This window comes from Bos mutus, chromosome 11 (assembly GCF_027580195.1).
Source record: "Bos mutus isolate GX-2022 chromosome 11, NWIPB_WYAK_1.1, whole genome shotgun sequence".
Taxonomy (NCBI): domain Eukaryota; kingdom Metazoa; phylum Chordata; class Mammalia; order Artiodactyla; family Bovidae; genus Bos; species Bos mutus.
The window spans coordinates 68,416,698-68,432,256 of record NC_091627.1 but is presented as its reverse complement, the minus strand read 5'-3'; the positions used below and the strand labels follow the sequence as shown (position 1 = coordinate 68,432,256).

The window sequence follows — 15,559 nt, the reverse complement described above, 5'->3', positions numbered from 1 at the left end:
AAAAAAAAAAGATAATTTCTCTTGAAAAAATAAAAAAATAAATTTGACTTTTTAAACCCAGCCTTTCTCTCTGATATCTTCTTTTATTTATGATACATAAGTGTCCCCTGCTTAATGGTTCACTATATTTTACCCCCCTTCCTCTTTCCAAGCTGGCCTTGCTCTATGGTTTGTTTATAAAAATAAGGAAACAACCAAAACTTGATCTACTGTAAGAGAGACACAAAGATAAACATTTTTTTATATTGTTTTCAAAACATTAGGTAAGAACAGAGATTCAGACAAGTATATGATTAAACACATTTTTCTCTTGCAGTGGCTTTGGGTACTACAGTAATAAATGTAATGAAACATTACTTATGAAAAGCTAAAACTATAACAGGGAGTCCCTTCTTTTTCAATAGGAAAAACATTTCAAAACCATACCATTTGACTCTAGTACTTCTGATGTGACTCTTATGGTGAATGGAAAATCTTTAGGAATAACAGGATACAGAGCTCTCTCAGCAAGAGCACCTAAATCAGAACAGAAAATAATGAGCAAAAAACAAAAAAAAAATGCTAAGTCTCTTTAATAAAATCATGTACATACAGAGATTTGTACTTACCATGCCCAAGTTCTCTTCTATTTATACCAGTGACTTTGCCAATTTCATTAGTTGCATAGGGAGGAAACTTAAACCAAACAAAAAAAAAAAGCACGTACATATACAATTGACATGGAAAGATATCCCATATATATAAATAAGTTACAAATATAAATAGAATCCCTTATTTGTTTAAAAAAAAAAAAAAGGAAAAAAGTACATTCATACACACAGAAAATGTCTGGACCCCTAAGACATATACCAAACTGCTAAAAGTAGCTATTTTTAGTGTTTATATGACTTGGGGTAGGAAATAGATGGTTATGAGGATTTACAACTCAAACTTCTATAATATTTAAATTGTTAACAATAACAAAATACTATATTTTTATAATATAAGAAATATACATTAAAAAAATGCACATCAAGGAAACAGATCTTTTCCAATAAGGGTATTACTTTAGCCAAGAATTGCAAACTATTTTATTTGATTGATATACTGTCTTAAAATAATGTAAACTAGATGTAGTTGTTTAAACTGAAATTTCCTGTAAAAATCTGGAATTCTACTTACTTTAACTAAATATTTTTTACAAAGAGAGATGGAACATGAATCTGATAAAGTCTCTAGATCTAGTGGTCAATTTGCAGGAGATAGACCACTGAACTGTACCATGAGTGCAATTAGCACCCAGGCTGTAGGGAGTACTACAGGTTAGATGGCTCTGGGAGTTCAACAGAAAGACTGTAAAGAAAAGAATATGATGGAGGAGAGACCTGTAGATAAAAAGAGACTTAAAGAATATCAAATTAAAAAAAAAAAATGGACAAGACTACACTGTTGTATCTAGGGATGTGTGACAGAAACCCAAGGAAGTGATTACTATTAATATAAAACTTAGAAGAGTAGTTACTTTTAGGGAAAGAAGGTTTTTAAGACTGGGATGAAAAACATGGAAGGACTGACTGGACACATTCCATGACTTTGGTGGTAGTTACAAGGATGTCTGTCTTATGAAAACTCATTAAGTCATCCTTTGTTTTATATGGTTTTTAGTATCTATATTTTATGATAAAAAGATTTAAAAAAAAAATCAAATAAAATAGCAATACAGCCCGTATCTTTCTCCTGCCTCTGTCCTCACCTCTTTTCCCAATTATCAGCTAGAGCTGTATTTTTTGCAGGTGCCCTTTTTAAAGTCTTTATAAAGATGTTTTTTAAAGACTGCAATGTGCTTTTCAGTTCTTGACCTAAGATTTGCCTTATCAATTATAATTCCTCTCTGGCTTCTCTAGCATCTGTATATATCCCGAACAGGATATTAGGGATTTAAAACCTGTGAGAATCTGCAGGTTTAGATATTCTCTAGCATATATTTTCTACATGAAATATTCTCTATTAGCTATAGCAGATTCAACAAAATTGAGATGCTGGGATTCTGGGCAGCCAATAGCAGCCACTCAAAAGGCCTGCTGCTGTTACACTAGTCTCCCAAGCTGTGTGCTTCAAATACTAAAATTAAGAGTGCTATATGGCTGTGTCACGTCTGGTCCCTTAGGAAAGCTAATAAAAAACTCAATTACATGTACTGATATCATACATAAAATAATTTAACATTAAATACCTAAGTTCTTTTGCTGCTAATCAAGTAAGTAAAAATATGAACATTTATGTAAACTAAAGGGAGATGGTGATTTGCCAGTTGAAGTATTTGAAAAGCCCCACTTGTTGGACATAGATGTGAACAGTTACAACTCTTTGACTAATACAATATTGTCTACTATACTTTAGCCTTTATGTATTGACTCAGAACAGGATGTTGTTGGTTGGAAAGGTATTACTTGTCTCTCTACTCTCTAAATCCCTCTGCAAGCATTAAAATAAGTGCCCAAACCTTAACAGATATATGATAAAACTGGCATAGTAAAATGTTAATGGCAGGAACCTAGGTGGTGGATATACAGGTTATCTACTGTAAAAATCTTTCAAAATAAAATACTGGGAAAAATTCACCTTACCTCATAGTGCAGCATGAAATTTTTATCTTTTATTCCACTACAAACAAAAAGCATAATATTAAAGATACCATGCAGATATAAATTTATTCAATAAACAATGAAAAAAGATGTAAGGGAATTTAAAAAACTGGTTATTAAGGAAAATTTGTCTGAAACTGAATACCAGAAGAATTAGAAGGATGAATGTCAGAGTCAGTTGTGTCCCCTGACCAGGGTTGGGGCTTTTGAAGGAATTCTACACAGATTTAAGAAAACAATTTTGCTTCAAATAAAGACTTAGATATCTAGACTTAAATACTAAGACAATAGACACATTTTAAAGCATTAATAACTAGTGAGAATCCTAAATGTTACAAACACATCATTTAAATCTCAGTTATGATCTTCTAAGTCAAACGTGAAATGAAAATCAATAACTGAAATGATATAACTGAGAACAATCAGAGGATCTGACAGGCAAAGATTTTTTTCAGGGTTTGAAAAGATCGAAAAGAGAACTGTTATTGAATGTACAACATTGGGGAGAATAAAGATGAGAAGAAAAAATTCCTGGAAGCAGGAAACCAAATTTTTTTTAACTGAGGAACACAGGTTCTTGGCACAAACAGTGTTCCCTTTGAGTGGAATTACAAAAGGCACCTCTTTGTACAGAGGATTTAGAAAGTCTTGAGCCAGGGCTGGATCTGTACAACCATAAATTACAGCTTTTTGTAAAGAAACTTGAAAACAAGACATCTCCAGAAGACTAAAGCAATCATTGATGTAGGGGGCTAGAGAGGAGCCTAGGGATCATTAGCCAAATACCTGCACTTTATAAGGTGAGAAGACAAAAGACCAGCATAGACGTGTGATATGTACCACCTCACTTACAGAGGTTATAGACCTGGGACTAGAACGCAGAGAGGTACCGTGGCCAAAGCCAGTACACACACTTATGAAGCTGTGTTGCCTCCTAGAAGAAAGGAGTCAGCATGAAGAAGAACAGGGCAACCAAGTTTTGGCCTAGGTGGGAATTTAAAATACAGAAGTTTAAGAGCTCCCTGCCACAAAGAATCATGATTATGATGAACATTCAAGTCTTATACATGCAGCTACATTGTTATTTTTCTTAGGTACATGAAAAATTATTAGTGATGCTGTCTTGAAGATGGGCATCCCTGGTGGCTCAGTGGTAAAAAAATCTTCCTGCCAAGGCAGGAGACGTGAAGACATTTGGGTTTGATCCCTGGGTCAAGAAAATCCCCTGGAGAAGGAAATAGCAACCTACTCCAATATTCTTGCCTGGGAAATCCCATGGACAAAGGAGCCTAGTGGGCTACAGTTCACGGGGTCACCGAAGAGTTGGACACAACATGGTGACTAAGTAACAACAATCTTGAAGGTACTGGGGATTATCTTTATCAGCTGGGAAGCAGGAAATGGGAGGTGGTCCTTTGGTCATTTGAGACCCTTAATAAAGGAAAGGGAAGCAACCCTGTTAGGCACTGAGGAAAATCTGTGGCTGTGAGTTCAGAACTCTGCTGCAGAAATGTTGGTGTGGACTGTAATATAGATTCTGATCATATAAAATTGATCAACATGATTTTACTGCTGACTTTTTTGGAACAGAGCAGGAGAATCAAGTATTTTTTAAAACACAAGTTCAAATGTACTTAGAAATAGATAAGTTTTTTTCATTTAACAACTTCCGGATTCTTTTTGGGAACTGGGATTCTTATTATTAATGGAAATAATCTGGAAAAATCTATCCAGAGTAATGATTCTAGAGATAAGAGAATAAACTAAATGTACCCATGTTAGAGAATTAAATGCTTTGTTTGAATAAGTAAGTCAGGAGACAAATATAGCACAGAAAAACCCTTGCAATCACTACTAGGTAAACAGAAAAATTAAGTATAGAGATACAGGCTTTAATAAATAATGATAATATGCCACATGAATTATATATTGTAACATCATAACCAGGAAACATAACTTACTTTATAGCTGTTATAATTCGGTCTGACTTAAAATTGGATTCTAATGAATCAAATGTAACAGTACAAAGCACCTAAAAAAGAAAAAAATAAAAGTCTTCAGGCTTTAATTGACTAACAACAAAGATGAAAATGAAAAACATGTGAAAAACTCATTTAGCTTTTAAAGAAATAAGTACATTCTATTCAAAGCTTGCCAAGGTACAATCAACATTTATTCAAGGTACAGTAAACATTAGAAATTATATAATTTACATATACATTTATATGTAAATTTCAATAATCCAGATGTCTAATATCACACAGACTACATATGAAAGGTATTAGGAGTGCTGGGGGAGGAGGACAAGAAGAGGAGTACTTATAAACCTGCCCATAAAGGAATCCTCAAAAAAAGTTCAGCCAATAAAAAACTTCCTGCTTAAAACTGGAAAAAATTTAAAAAAGTCAATCTAAGAAGACTGGAGGGACATAATATAATCCAGAGACCCTACACTGTATCATTCACAACATTCACGGTACAACCTACAAGAAAACAGAAGATAGGGGCCCATTTAAAAGAAAAGACAAGAATAGAGACATCCTGAGTGGATTCAGATGTTGGATTAAAAGACAAAAGATTTTCAACAGCTACTATAATTATATTCAAGGACATAAAAAAGAACCAACAGAAATTCTAGAACTGAAAAATAATATAATGCAAATATAATGCAAGAGTCAGTGAATATGAACAAGGATTAGAAGAAACTGCCCAACCTATAGAACAAAAAGCAGGGAAGAAAGAACACAGCCTCCAGGACCTATGGGACAATATCAAAAGGCCTAAACATATATACTGGCAATCCCAGAATGAGAGAAAAGTGAGAATGAGACAGAAAAAATATTTGAAGAAATTACAGCTGTAATTTCTCAAGTATGATGAAAGATACAAATTTACAGGTTTAAAGCTTAGGAAACTCTTAGTAGGATAAATACAAGAAAACCACACTTGTCATAGTCATGCTGCTGAAAACCAAAGACAAGGAAAACCTTGAAAGCACCCGGATAAAACAATAAATTACAGGGACAACGATAAATGAATGAGTCCTGACTTCTCATAGAAAAAGGAAAACAAAAAGGAACAGGCCATTTCTTTGAGTGCTAAAAGATATCAACCCAGGATCTATATTCTGGCAAAAAGATACTTTGTAAAAGATAAAGACATTTTCAGATAAATGAAAAATAGTAATTTGTTATCATAAGATCCAAAGGACAAAACTAAAGTAAGTCTTGTCAGATTGAAGGAAAATAACAACAAATGGAAACTTGGATCTTCAGGAAGAAATAAAAACCATCAGAAATGTCAAATATGTGGGTCAATATAAAAGTCTATCTTTTTTTCTTATTGTGTAAAATAAAGGTCATAATGTTGCCTTGTAGAGTTGTAAAACATATAACTCAAGAAGTAAATACAGCATAAAGGATAGAATGAGGGGCAAATATACCTAAACGGTTGCACTTTACTCACTTTGTGTGAAGTGGGAAAAATTAACTGTAAAAAGACTATGAAACGTTAAGGATGTATACCATATTCTCCAATAGTAACCATATAAAATAATATAGAAGTATAGCTAAAAAGCAAATACACAAATTAAAATGGAGATCTTAAAAAATATTCAATTAATCCAAAAAGAAGGCAGAAGGAATAGAAAAAAAAAAAAAAGAGAGAGGGGCCAGACAAAAAACAAATAATCAAATGACAGACTAAATTCAATTAATAATTAAACTGAACCTTAATGAATAAAACACTCCAGTTAAAAGGCAGAGATTGTCAGAATGATTAACAAAAGTATACAAAATATCTTAATGGAGCTATTTAATTTTTGGGAATTCCCTGGTGGTCCAGTGGACAGGACAACACACTGTCATAGTGAGGGCCCAGGTTCAATCCCTAGTTGGGGAACTAAGATCCCACAAGTGACTCAGCATGGCCAGAAAAATAAAAATAATAAACTTTTACTAAAAGGCATAAAAGAAAACACAAATCAAAGAAGACAGTTATATTTATTGAAAGACTGATTGAAATTGTGAAAATATCATTTTTTACTCATTCCATAAAGTCAGTGCAAAGCCAATCTAAATCACTGATTTAAATGAAGGAACAAAGGTACCAGAATAGCTAAGACAATTTTGGGGGGGAGGGAAGGAAGAATAAAAAGGGAGGTTTTGTCTCTCAGGTATTAAAATATATCCCCCAACTATAATAATTAAAGGAATTTGACACTGGCCCAGGGAACTCACAAACAATGGAACAGAGTATATAGTTCAAAAATGTACATTTTCAATATGATAAGGTGACTACAAATTAATGGGAAAAAATGAATTTGTAGTAAACACTGTTGCAAAACTGACTCACTCTGGAGGGTTTTGCCTCACACCATGTATAGGAATAAACTCCAAGACAGATATAGCTAAAAGTAGAAAGTTAATAGTAGGTGCATAATTCTGTGCCTTTGGAGTAAGGATTTCTTAAAGAAGATCTCAAAGATTTTAGGCTCACTGTAGACAGATATAGGCATGCCTCATTTTACTGTACTTCACTGTATTGTGTTTAACTTTTTAATTATTTGCCACTAACGATTTTTTTTAAAGCAAGCTGAAGGTTGCTTGACCCGGGTTTGTGGCAAACCTGGGTCAAGCAGGCATATCAGCACCATTTTTCCAACAGCATTTACTCCCTTCTTGTCTTTGTGTCACATTGTAGTTAATTCTTGAAATTTTTAAAACCTCCACCAGCAAAAAGATTATGACTTGCTGAAGGCTCAGATGATGGTTAGTGTTTTTTAACAGTATTTTTAAATTAAGGTTTGTACAGTTACTGAAGACATATGCTATCATGTACTACGGACTACAGATAGTTTAAAATGTAAGTTTTATACGTACTGGGAAACCAAAAAATTTGTGTGATTTGCTTTGCTGTGATATTTATCGTGCTGGTTTGAAACTGAACTTGCAGTATATCCGAGGTATGCCTCTAGCAGACTACCACAAACAAAGCTAGAAGGCTTATAATTTGTATGTATACAAATCATACAAATTATGGTCACTGAAAAGGATTCATATTTAAAACACATAAGAATTCACTAAAAAATAGCATGAAAAAGACAGTAAACTATATTTTAAAAAAAGAAAAAAAAATTGGTCAAAGGATATAAGCAGATAATTCATGAAAGAGCAAACCTAAACTAAGGCTACCACTTTGTTGAACTCTAGGGACACTATCTATAGGAGTGCCCTGGAGGTATGCACCCCACAGGGTATGGTTTATACTGTTATCATGTTAACTGGCTATCATATAAAGAGATATTCATTCTTCATCAGGAAATACAAATGAAAGCAATGACATACCACTTTGTACCCATTAGGTGGGCAAAATGAGTGATTTACATAATTAAAATAAAGCTTTTTACCATACATGAAACAGTGCATACAAATATATGTTAAATATAAGAGAACAGGTGCTTATGTAAAGAAAAAGAATAGGACTGACGTTCAGGCTAAATGGAAAAAACAAGTGAGAGCCTCAAATAGACCAACAGTGACAATGTCATAAACTGAGGAGTATGAGTGACTTGGGACTTTGCTGGTGGTCCAGTGGTTAAGACTCCACACTGCCAATGAAGGGGACAGGGGCTTAATCCCTGGTTGGGGAATTAAGATCCTACATGCCATGTGGTACAGCCAAAAAAAAGTTGGGCTTCCCTCAGAGCTCAGTTGGTAAAGAATCTGCCTGCAGTGCAGGAGACCTGGGTTCAATCCCTGGGTCGGGAAGATCTCCTGGGGAAGGAAATGGCAACCCGCTCCAGTATTCTTCCCTGGAGAATCCCATGGACAGAGGAGCCTGGCAGGCTACGGTCCATGGGGTCACAAGAGTTGGACATGACTTAATGACTAAAGAGAAAAAGAAAGAGATGAGTGACTGACTTAGTGACTGAAGAGAGAGATGAGTGACTTAATTTTGTATACCTAAGATTAAAAGAAAAATGTAATAAAACTAACAGGTAATTCTAGAAAATGCAGCTAATTCACAGTGATGAAAGTTGCCTAAGGAAAAGGAGGGGAGCAGGAAGAGATCAGACAGCAATGAGGAAATTCTTGGGGGCAACTGCTATGTTCATTATCTTTAAACATATTTTTAAAAAATCAGATCTTCTTCTGAATAGATAATATATTCCATATGCTAAAAACCTACATAAATGTACTTCTATTAGGACTATCTAAACAATCTCGTATTAGCAAATAATTGTAGCTTTTTACATATATTACCTGTGTCTGTCCCCTCTGAAATAATGATGATCCGTGAAGAATTTTAAACATATCTACCTCACAATTTATATTCCTAAGTGAAGTCAAATCTCGACCGTCACACCTAGAGTAATAAAGGAAATAATTATTTACAGCAGTGTTGAAAGTCAGAAAAATCACATATTATCTCTTGATCACTACCATAAAGTTCTCTACTTGAACTGCATATCATAATCACCTTCAGAACTTTAAAAAATAATACAGATACCTGGGCCCCATCCTAAGTCCCACTGAATTAGAATCTCAGGGGCTGGGACCCATATACTTATTAAAAAGCTCTGCAGGTAATTCTGACATGCAGTCATGGCTTTGAAGCAATGCTCTACACATGAAGCCTAGAGAGAGACAGTCAAAACATAACAGAATCCACACACTTGTCAACAGGTATCCATTTATAAAATGAATATTATATAATTATTTCCTGTTATTTGAAGGAAAAAAATCATAGTTTCTAGCTTTCAGCTAGTTGTCACTTTCAAGGAAACTTGCAGACAGTACATGCTTCAATTCCATCAAAAAAGGATATGTTAAAAAAAAAAAAAAAGGATATGTTTACCTTTTGTACTCATTCAAAATAATACTTCTAAAAACATCCTTTGTAGCAATATTGAAGGATTCTATTATTTCACAGGAATCAACCTCTGGAAATTTTTCTATAGAAGAAAGACAAACCAAAACAAAGATTTTCTCTTTTTGGAAGATAAAATTTCTCTTTAAATTCAGTGTCAAATCAGTTAACTATGGAATTGAGCCAAAGGAGCTGACTGAACATTAGTCCTCTAAGCAAAAGGTTTTAAGTAGGAGAGACAACTATTATACCTTAACTGTACCATTAATGGGAACCTAGTTTTCTTTCTACCAGAACAATAGCGCTTTAAAATCAACTATTTCATTGTTATCTGACATATCCAGCCAACCATTTTATGAGAAGATTTAACTGATGTTTTTAAGAGTAGTCTCCTTCACTGTTTTGCTTTAGGAACTTTTATTTCAGTCCACAAATAGAGGAATAATTTTCTTTATACATTAAAAATCCCTACTGACTAGTTTTTTTTTTTTTTAATAGATTTTCTTTTCTTTATTTTTGGCTGTGCTTGGTCTTTGTTGCTGCATGAGCTTTTCTCCAGTTGTGGCGAGCAGGAGCTACACTTTAGTTGAGGTGCGCAGGCTTCTCATTGTGCTGGTTTCTCTTGTTGTGAAGCATGGGCTCTAGGGCGGGACTGCTTCAGCAGTTGTGGCTCCTGAGCTCTAGAGCACAGGCTCAACAGTTGTGGTACATGGGCCTAGTTTCTTCACAGTACGTGGATATTCCCCGATCAGGGACTGAACCAATGTGTCCTGCATTGGCAGGCAGATTCTTTTATCAGTGAGGAAAGCCCCCTGCTGACTAGTTTTTAGCTAACAGTTATCAAGTTCTTTCATAACCCAGGTATTTTACATGTTTTTATTTAAATACCTTTAATCTTTATAGGAATCTGGGAGATAAATGTTATTACTGTTATCTCTGTTTTACAGAAGAAAAAACAGGCCTGAAGAGAAGCAAGTTGCCTGAGATCACCCAGGTAGTAACTGACAGCTGTGACCAGAATAAAGATGTCTGTCTAGGCTTATGCTTTTAAATGTTAAGCTACTTTATCTTATTATCTTAACAGTTGATTCATGCCAAGTTCTAAGCACTGTTCTCTTAAGCATTTAGTTTATTAAATATAACTTGACAGTGGGCAGAACATAAGAAATGGCCACAGAGAGGTATATGTGTCTTTTTGTTAGACAGGAGTAATTTTTAATATGAATTTTTATACTTTAACTAGGTTGCACTTAGAAAAATAATCAGTAACAAAACATTTAAAATATTATCCTATGAACCCAGAGAGTCAAGAAGGTATTTGACTCTGTGTTATTACTACTACTTTTCTTTTTTTTACTGGAGTGGGTTGCCATGCCCTCCTCCAAGGGATCTTCCTGACCCAGGAATTGAACCCACATCTCTTATATCTCCTATTTTGGGAGGCAGGTTCTTTACCAACAGCGCCACCTGGGAAGCCCCAGGACTATGTATTATTAAAATCACTTTCTTTTTAAATAAGGCAGCAGGTGTTCTACAACTTTTTTTTTTTTTTGCATTCCCCCCACCCCCCAACTTTTTATTTTGTATTGGGATACAGCCGGTTAACAATGTTGTAATAGTTTCAGGTGAACAGTGAAGGGACTCAGCCATGCATATACATGTATCCATTCTCCCCCGAACTCCCCTCTCATCCATGCTGCCACATAACATTGAGCTGAGTTCAATGTGCTATTCAGTAGGTCCTTGTTGGTTATCCATTTTAAATATAGCAGTGTGTACATGTCCAAACCAAACTCCCTAACTATCCCTTCCCTCCTTCCTTCCCCACTGGCAACCATAAGTTCATTCACTAAGTCTGTGAGTGTCTTTCTGTTTTACAAGTAAGTTCATTTGTATCATTTCTTTTCAGATTCCACATTTAAGGGATGTCATATGTTATTTCTCCTTCTCTATCTGACTTACTTCTAATCCCTAGGATGAAATATAGTGAGAAAAGACCAAACTTTTTCAATGGCAATTACACATATAGATAATGGATATAGATAATTATAGAAATACATAATGGCCTTAATATTGATGTTAGCAGCAAAATTTTTGTCTTGAGATATGAAGTGAGAGTATATTTGTCTATTAGCAGAAAAATTAACAAGAACTATATGTCATGCGTGGTACACATCAGTTTGTGTGACTGCTATTAAGCAATAAAATCCTTTTAATAATTTTTAGAGAGAAAGATTCTCTAAAATCTAAATTTTATAATTCCACATGTTAATAACATCAGTTAACATTTACTGAACACCTGCTATGTGCCAGGCACAGATGTAAATGGTTTCTTCATTCAGTCCTCACAAACCATATTAGAATTGCAACTTTATAAATTAAACTCAAGAATTTTAAAGAGTGTCTTTTAGGTTTTCATAGGACAGGATACAAGGATACCCATTTTGGAGTATAAGAGTTTGATCTAGAAAAGATTAGGAACACCTCAAAGCAGCATTTATTGGTGCTCACTTTGGGTCAGGTGCAGTTCTTACCCATTCATAGAAGTCAGTTTAACAGTAACTTCGGGATGTATCATTATCACAAGTTTACTAAAGATAAAACTAAGGAGTAATAAGACTAACTGATCTCTTAACAACTGAAATTTTAAAATCTATTATTTCCTTTATTTTTTTATACTAAAAGAAAAATAAAATTTACCTTTTAGTTGTTCCTCTGTATCTAATCTAATCTTGTTAATAGCTTCATCTCTGGAAATCTAAAAGAAAGTTGAAGTTCAGTTGTTATATATGGCTTTTATATTTAACATTTCTATTTTTTAAATTACTATACAATTAACACATTTTAATAGTAATCAGATTTCCCTAATGGTAATAGTCTTTAAACGACTGCAACTGGTTACTGATTTATAAGAAATATTACCTGTTTAATTCATTTAAATGTATTCACACTCCCCTTTTCATAAAAATATGACAAATATTCATAAACAAAATTGTGTGAGCTATGACAAAAAAGAATTCCCAGAACAATTATATAAACAAAATTCAGGTATACCTACTTTATCATGTTCATAATCTGTAAAAACTGTGTAGAGTTTTTCCATGGCGAGTCTATTTTAAGCAAAAAGTAAAGGTCAGCATAATATGTAGAAACATTAGGCAGTGTTTATTATGAACAAGACTGAAATATTTAACAGGCTAAAATACTTAACATTTCATAATTAAAAATATGTATTTATTGCTCTGTAACACTGCTGCTGCTGCTGCTAAGTCGCTTCAGTCGTGTCTGACTCTGTGCGACCCCATAGACGGCAGCCCACCAGGCTCCCCCATCCCTGGGACTCTCCAGGCAAGAACACTGGAGTGGGTTGCCATTTCCTTCTCCGATGCATGAAAGTAAAAAGTGAAAGTGAAATCACTCAGTTGTGTCCGACTCTTTGCAACCCCATGGACTATTCAGTCCATGGAATTCTCCAGGCCAGAATACTGGAGTGGGTAGCTGTTCCCTTCTCCAGGGGATCTTCCCAGCCCAGGGTTCAAACCCAGGTCTCCCACATTGCAGGCAGATTCTTTACTAGCTGAGCCACAAGGGAAGGAGAACACAAATTTCTTTCTCCTAACATATTATGGGCATCACTCACACATACCTTCCCTTAACTGTTCAATTAATTTCATCTTGGATTTTTCTCTCTTCACTTACTCTCATGGAACCAGCTGCTTTTTTCTATGCATTTTGGCTGTTATTGCAGGTAACCCTTTGATTGGGTAGTGTTAAAACTCTAATCTCTAAGTAATGGCTGTGAGACTCATACTAAGGGAAATATTAACTTTTTCAGTTTATTTCAAGTGAAATAATTCTCTGGTCATTCATTCATAATTTATTGAGTACTTTATGTACAGGCACTATTATAAGACTGGGCATATAGTGGTGGCTATATTTCTTTTTGACAACCTCAAGTTTCCTTAGATATTCAAATATCTTATTCTTTACACTCTTCTTCCTTGACAGAGAGAGAGGAGAATTATCTTAATTTTGACAAGTACACTCACTCTCCCCTTTCCTTTGAGATTTAAACTTAGGTTCTTGAAGAGAGATGTAGGTTTATCCTTCTAAAAGCATTAGGCTGTTATTTATGGCAATGACTCTTAAAATAGAAAGCTGGTATTTAGGAAGTAATGTGTGGACACTGCTTCCATGAGAAGTTATTTCTGAGAGGAAATTAAATTTGGTGATACTTTCATATTTTCTTTTATACAGATGATCTTACTTATGAGCGTGTTTGACAATCTCTGGCGAAGGGACAAATAACTTCTGAGGTGTCCTCTTGGTAACACCATTTTCTTTTACCAACTGCTGGATGCCCTGAATTATTTGTTGTGTATGTTTTACTCCCACTTTGATAGCATGGCAAAAGTCCTGCTGTAAAATATTCTCTGCAGAGGCTTCCAACATGACTAAAAAGAAAAAAAAGAAAAGAAAACAAGACTGCCACTGAACCTTTTACCAATTTCCAAATGTTTCAAATTTGAATTTTCAAATGTCAAATTTACCATTTTCAAAGACCATGACATGACAAATACTACAGATCAATTTTCTACCTTTTTGATTTCTTTCCTCAGAATTAACACAATTCCAAAATATAAACAGTAGTAAATGAATAAAGAAACCTTGATATTTGAAGTTAAGTATATGTTCTTCATAAATTTACTGAGGAATTTCTCATTTAAAAAATGAAACAGAAAATGAAATGTGCACGCAATTTTTTGTAACAGCTCTATAAGATATAATTCAAATACCGTAAAATTCCATCCTTTAACATATACAACGCATCTATTTTTAAAATGTATTTAAATTGAAAATTTAAAATATCAGCACAGTAGGTGTCCATAACATTTCTTGTTTAACAATTATTTGATGTGACCTCCCACTTAATTTGGTCCTTGTCACATTTTCTAATTCTTGCCTGGGTCAGGAAATCTTTGCAGTGATATTGTTTCAAGTCAGCCAACTAGAGGACCCAAGCTACTACCATAAAATGGTTGTTTTTAGTTTTGTAAAGTATAACTCCTATGGAAAGCAGGCAAGCTCCAAAGTAAGGCTTCTAGCATTTTAGCTTTGGTTTCTATAAGGCTGAATATGTGTGCCATTTCTGGCATCTCTCAACTTGTCCAAAGTCTAAGATCATATAATGCATAGCTACCATCAAACTAGTGTGTTTAACCACATCATGTTGTCATTAAGATTTATTATGGCTAAAAAGTCATAATGAATCACTTCTAAAAAGTCACTTCTAAGGCTTCTAAGCATAATCAAGAATGGAAAAAAAAATCTTATATGCTTTACATGTTGGAATTACATCAGTCAGCTAAAGCAGATCTGTGAAACTATAAGGGAAGATCTAACATTTGTGTCACTGCTGTCTTGGAAAGAGGAGAAAGATGGCAGGGCTGAAAAGTACTGGGGGAAAAATAGCTGGAAATTTCCCCAATTTGGTGGAAACATAAACCTGCATATTCAAGAAGGTGAATAAACCCTACAAAGGATAACCCAAGGGAAGACATATCATAATTAAACTTCTGATAACCAAAGACAAAGGAAAAAAAATCTTGAAACCAGCTAGAGAAAAATGACACCATACCCATATGGGAAAGCAATTCAGACAACAGCAGATTTATCATCAGAAACCATGGAGGCCAGAAGGAAGAGGCATAGTATCTTTCAGGTGCTGAAAGAGAACTGTCAACCCAGAATCCTATTCCCAGTGAAAATATTTAAGAGTGAAGGAGAAATCAAAACTCTTAAATGTGGGAGAAAGAAGAAAATGTGTCACCCTGAAATGGCTAAAGGAAGGTCTCTAAACAGTAAGAAAACAATAAAGGAAGAAACCATATTAAGAACATATTAAGCAGAAATATGGGTAAATACAACACACTGGAATACTTGTCTGCAATTTTCTAAACTGTTTGATGGTTGAAGCAAAAATTGTAACACTTCCCTGTTGTGGTTCTAAATGTAGAGAAACATTAAACAAATACACATGGAGGAGGATGAAGGGAGGTTAGGTT

General features: G+C 34.4%; 1 protein-coding gene and 1 long non-coding RNA gene across 6 annotated transcripts in view; one reads left to right on the top strand and one right to left on the bottom strand.

The window, feature by feature from the left end:
- LOC138989902 (uncharacterized) overlaps nucleotides 1-15,559 on the top strand; it is a 201,168-nt gene that overhangs the window by 22,609 nt on the left and 163,000 nt on the right. The window contains exon 3 of one of the 3 annotated variants that reach the window (XR_011466080.1): nucleotides 10,442-10,488. The exons of 1 other annotated variant lie outside the window; for it this stretch is intronic. This is a non-coding gene — a long non-coding RNA (uncharacterized lncRNA). Of the gene's footprint in view, nucleotides 1-10,441; nucleotides 11,480-15,559 lie in introns of those variants that run through there. One more of the 3 variants, XR_011466078.1, reaches the window with a different exon arrangement.
- The window catches only part of PNPT1 (polyribonucleotide nucleotidyltransferase 1), a 39,789-nt gene that overhangs the window by 12,910 nt on the left and 11,320 nt on the right, over nucleotides 1-15,559 (bottom strand). For all 3 annotated transcript variants that reach the window (XM_005889462.3, XM_070379547.1, XM_070379546.1), the window contains exons 9-17: nucleotides 13,762-13,948; nucleotides 12,553-12,604; nucleotides 12,195-12,252; nucleotides 9,483-9,579; nucleotides 8,888-8,990; nucleotides 4,586-4,656; nucleotides 2,607-2,643; nucleotides 609-675; nucleotides 427-516 (exon numbers count right to left, since the gene is read on the bottom strand). In XM_005889462.3, the coding sequence (XP_005889524.1) occupies nucleotides 427-516; nucleotides 609-675; nucleotides 2,607-2,643; nucleotides 4,586-4,656; nucleotides 8,888-8,990; nucleotides 9,483-9,579; nucleotides 12,195-12,252; nucleotides 12,553-12,604; nucleotides 13,762-13,948 (762 nt within the window). The remainder of the gene's footprint in view (nucleotides 1-426; nucleotides 517-608; nucleotides 676-2,606; nucleotides 2,644-4,585; nucleotides 4,657-8,887; nucleotides 8,991-9,482; nucleotides 9,580-12,194; nucleotides 12,253-12,552; nucleotides 12,605-13,761; nucleotides 13,949-15,559) is intronic.